The 5,000-nt window shown below is 37.0% G+C and overlaps 2 protein-coding genes across 4 annotated transcripts in view; one reads left to right on the top strand and one right to left on the bottom strand.

The window, feature by feature from the left end:
* Window positions 1-5,000, bottom strand: part of LOC135094221 (uncharacterized) — a 45,911-nt gene that overhangs the window by 40,042 nt on the left and 869 nt on the right. The window contains exons 3-5 of one of the 3 annotated variants that reach the window (XM_063994122.1): window positions 4,719-4,943; window positions 2,006-2,206; window positions 1,420-1,572 (exon numbers count right to left, since the gene is read on the bottom strand). In XM_063994122.1, coding sequence (XP_063850192.1) covers window positions 1,420-1,482 — 63 coding nt within the window. In that variant the 5' untranslated portion in view covers window positions 1,483-1,572; window positions 2,006-2,206; window positions 4,719-4,943. Of the gene's footprint in view, window positions 1-1,419; window positions 1,573-2,005; window positions 2,207-2,944; window positions 3,222-4,718; window positions 4,944-5,000 lie in introns of those variants that run through there. The other 2 variants (XM_063994123.1, XM_063994121.1) reach the window with 2 other exon arrangements.
* LOC135094292 (cholecystokinin receptor type A-like) overlaps window positions 2,593-5,000 on the top strand; it is a 28,511-nt gene continuing 26,103 nt past the window's right edge. Inside the window, exon 1 of the mRNA XM_063994286.1 lies at window positions 2,593-2,713. The gene's annotated coding sequence lies outside the window, so the exon portion shown is untranslated. The remainder of the gene's footprint in view (window positions 2,714-5,000) is intronic.

The raw sequence follows: 5,000 nt of genomic DNA, 5'->3' as shown, positions 1-5,000 counted from the left end.
TTAGGTTAGGTGTGGTTAGGTTAGGCAAGGTTAGGCTAGGCTAGGTTAGGTTAGGTTAGGTTAGGTGTGGTTAGGTTAGGTTAGGCTTGGTCAGGTCAGGTCAGGTCAAATTATGTCATGTTATGTTAAGTTAGGTTTGGGCTACGTTAAGTTGGGTTTGAACAACAACAACAACAACAACAACAACAACAACAACAACAACAACAACAACAGCATCATCACCATCATCAACAACAATAAAGGAAGTAAGAAAAAAAGAAGGAAGGAAGGAGGAAGAAGAGAAAGAGAAGATAAATTGATATATTAGTGCAAAATTAGGTTATATGAGGGGAGAGGAGGAGGAGGAGGAGAAGGAAGAGGAGAAGGAAGAGGAAGAGGACGAAGAATAAAGAAAACTAGGTCATGTTGTAGCTTTTCTTTCATGTAATTAATCTCTCTCTCTCTCTCTCTCTCTTTTGTGTAAGACTGTTTATGTATCTTATTTATCTATTTATTTATTTATTTATTCCAAGACATATAGAGTAGACTAGTAAAGGCTTAATAAATAGATAGATAGATAGATAGAGATAAATAAAATAAATAAATAAATAAAAACTTCCCATGTAAGACTTCCTTCATTAAATAAATCTTCTTCCTCTCCCGTTATTTTTATTTATTTTTCAAAAGACACTAATGAGGTGTTAAATATCCATTGTAATTAATGCAAGCAAGTTATGCTTTAAAATATGCAAGTTATCCTTAAAAATATGTTTTCTTCGATGTTTTATGAAGGAAAATGTAAAAGTGACTAAGAAAAATTTAAATATGCTTCTTTAAATTAATATGAGTTTGAAATAAAGGAGACAAGATAGGAAAGTTCGGTTTTGTTAGCCTTTAAATTGTCGTTTTCTTTTATTTTATTGTTGAGAAAATGTGAATATTTTAACGCAAACTAATATAAAATTTCCTAAACAATAAACAAACCATATATTTCTCCAACCTATACCTGACATAACATTAAACTCAATAACCCCCAAAAAAACAACACAATAAACCAAAAAAATCAAGAATAAAGGAAAAAAATAAATAAATAAAGAGACCCCATATTTATTGTCTAAAATGTAAACTGACCTCATTTTGACCTGACCTGACCTACGCATTATTGCTCTACAAAGATATAAATAAAGAATAAAGACAACTAACACTCCTCTACATAACATAACCTTAAAAAAATAATATCCCCGAAAAAAATAATAACATAATAAAAAAACAATAAAATAAACTCCTATACAAAAATTAACCTTAACTTATACATCTAAAAAATAAACAAAAAATAAAAAAAAAATAAATAAAAAAGACATGCATTTTCCTTAATCCTCTATATAAACTGACCTAACCGTGACCTAACCTGCCCTCTCTATGACCCCACCCTGAACTAACCTGCGTATCGTTGTGTTTGTATTCCATGAGTCCTGAAGAGCCTAATGAGATGTGCTGCTCCATCAGAGGGTCTCGACTTGGCTGGTCAGCGCTGTTTTGGTTCAACAGGTGGTTTGTGTCCTTTGGCTGCGCTGATCCCGTTAAAAAGGTCTCCTGGTGGTATTACAACATGTATAGACGCATAGGTTGTGTGGTATAAGCTAAGATAAAGTGTTAGGCTGTATTAAAAAGGTGTTAGGTGGGGTTAATAAGATGCTAAGTGGTATGACTAGGGTGTTAAGTGGTAATTGTGCGAGTAATGGAAAATATATGAAAAAAAAATTGGTTTCTTAGAAGTAGTAGAAGTTACATAGACGTGTTAGTTGTGAGATATGAATAAATAGATGAATAAATAAGGCGTTAGGTAGTACTAGCAAGGTGTTAAGTGGTATTAGTACAAGTAATTAATGTACTGAATAGAATAAGAAACAACAACAACAACAACAACAACTACTACTACTACTACTACTACTACTACTACTACTGCTCCAAACCCCGCTGTGCCCCATCACCATGTTTGTTTACAGTGATCAGCTGACTGCCTCACCTTGGACGGGAATGGCTTAGTGTTGAGGCAAACATTGATGGCGTAGCTTTTCCTCCTCTTCCACAACAGCTGCTCGAAGAACACCGGGTTGGCCTCCACCAGTAGCCCCCGCCAGTTAAAATCGTGCTCTAAATAAAGGGTGTTGGACAGAAACTCGCCGTCGTACGCTCCAGCCTCCAGAAACGTACCCGGCTGTGTGAGCTTAAATTATAAAAGGTTATGTAAAAAATAAGTTTATATTGATCTGAGGGTTTTTTTTTTTATTCTATTCATTTGTTTATTCATTTTTCCGTAAATTCTACAAACCTTAGCCATTTAGAAAGCACCAAAGACAAGAAATATGACGATAACATGAGAAGTACCGTACGGGGATGGAGATGATATAAAAACACGCACCATATTAAAATAATAATAACAATCATAATTAACAGATAAATAAATCAACTATATAACAAAAAAAAAAATCACAAAATAAATACAAATAAAAAAAAACTGGACGAAAAATAAATCAACAAAATACAAAAGAAAAAGACAAAATGAGGAAATAGAAAACGAGACCCAGCTTAAGACGAGACAAGAGGAAGAGACGAAAAGAAAACGAGCAGATCAACACAACCATCTCACGTGTTATATTATTTTTATTATTGTTTTTTTTAGCTTAATGGCTGCTTGTTCACCGCCAGCACGATATGGGGGGAGAAATAAGAGGTAGGTGCATGAATACTGACCTTTTGAACCCGTTAAATAAGCTAGAAATTGAGAAAAAGAGTGATAGTATTAGAGGTGGTGGTGGTGGTGGTGGTGGTATGACATTAAGAAAAATTACGCAGCCCTATTTCTTATTTTTTTAGGCTCCTACTCCCTGCAGTATGGGGGGAGCTGGTGGGGAGTTAGGGCTTTAGGATGGGGAAGGCTAAAATAGGGCAAAATACTGCTCACCTCAAAAACTAGGAGGCCGCCCGCCGCTATTGTGGTGATCTTGTTCTTGATCTTGGCCGAGTCACGCTGCCACGATCCTGTTTTTCTCTTTCTTTTTCTCTTATCCAAAATTTACGCACTGTTCTTTTCGTGATAATTATATAAATTCCTTTCCTTTTTACTAGTGTATTATCTTGTATTCTTTCGCATACACCTTCCTTCTTCTTGCTGAATGATAGAGAGATCAGCCAAGGACAGCACGCCCGTCGTCACACGTAGCAGCGCACGGACTGATACTGCAGCAGCGCGATTTCCACCATGACGCGAGCCATTAACAGTTCACCTCGCTAAATTAACTTTATATTTCATGTTAAGGCTCCCCCCCAAAAAAAAAAAAAAAATTGTATTTATTTATTTATTTATTATTTATTATTATTATTAATTGAAGTGATCCCCTCTGATACACCTTATAACGCAGAACACATCCCAACCTAACCTATCCCAAACCTAACCTAACCTAACCTAACCCAACCTAACCCAACCTAACCTAACCTAACCTAACACAACCTGCCTAACCTAACCTAACCTAACCTAACCTAACCCTAACCTAACCTATCCCAACCTAACCTATCCTATCCTAACCTAACCTAACCTAACCCAACCTAACCTAACCTAACCTAACCCAACCAAACCTATCTCAACCTAACCTAACCTAACCCAACCTAACCTAACCTAACCTAACCCAACCCAACCTAACCTAACCTAACCTAACCTAACCTAACCCTAACCTAACCCAACTTAACCTAACCTAACCTCACCTAACCTAACCATAAATCATTGAATCATTTGCACCTTTCTCTTCACCCAAAACACTCCCATTACCTCGTGTCCCCCAGGCTTGTTGAGCTGGAGTGAAGGGGGCACCTTCTCTACTGTATATTTACGTTAAGTGTATCTAAAAATATATGCGTAAAAATGAAAGAATGAAGAAATAATAAGACCAGGAAAGGAGTCTAGATAATTATTCTCTTCGTTTCCTTAGTGTATTTTCAAGCAGGTATGGCTCTATAATGTCCCCTTATTTTTCTCTGTATTGCTGCAGTCTTATATTTTTTTCTCTAGTTGATCTCATGAGAGGTTCCTCCGTGGGTGTCGTTGGAACGCTGCGTCAACAAGAGTAGGATCAAGAACATGGCGGCCTCCACAATACGACTGCGAGTGGATTCCTGATATTTTTGTTTATTTTATTTATTTATTTATTTATTTATTTGTTTATTTGTTTATTATTTTTTTTCAGGCAAGAGGCAGTGTTTGATTTTAGCCTTCCCCATCTTTAATTCCCGCTTCTCCTCTACTTCCCCAACGCTGCACGGGGTAGGAGCCGAAAAAAAATAAATAAATAAAAAATAAATAAAGCCGCGGGAGTCTTAATACTTATTTTTTTCTACATTTTTTCCCCCTTTTTCTTCGGTTTTTTTATTATTTTTTTTATTTATTTATTTTCTGGTGTTGGTGTGTGGGTGTGGAGTACTTATGGTGTTTTGTTTGGGTTTTTTTTTTTGGTCTTGCCGATGTGAGGGGAAGAGAGTTTTAATAAGGTGTGTGTGTGTGTGTGTGTGTGTTACATTGTTGTATTTACCTAATCTACACCAACCTAACCTAACCAAACCTTACATATTTCAACCTAAGCAAGCCCAACCATACTTAACCTAACCTAACCTAACCTAACCTAACCTAACCTAAACCTAACCCAACCTAACCTAACCTAACCTAACCTAACCTAACCAAACCTTACCTTCTTTCCATACAGTTCCTCCACCTTGCCTAGAATAAACTCTTGTGAGGGACTGTAACTACCCCCCGTTCATCTCTGCCTTGTCAGCCTCTTGGTGCAACCCACTCATGAGGAGGCTGAGGTTGTAAGGATGGCGGGATGGGGGCACCAGCTGACTCCTAACCCACTGTATGAGGTGCGGGTCATCTTGAAGGATAGGGCCTTGTAGGGAGCGCTCCACGTGGTCTGGGGAGTGATAGATGGAGAGATAGATGGGTGGATAGGTAGGTAAATAGAATAATT

This window comes from Scylla paramamosain, chromosome 45 (genome assembly GCF_035594125.1).
Source record: "Scylla paramamosain isolate STU-SP2022 chromosome 45, ASM3559412v1, whole genome shotgun sequence".
NCBI classification, from domain to species: domain Eukaryota; kingdom Metazoa; phylum Arthropoda; class Malacostraca; order Decapoda; family Portunidae; genus Scylla; species Scylla paramamosain.
Note: the sequence above shows the minus strand (reverse complement) of the source record. Positions and strands in the feature narration are given on the sequence as shown.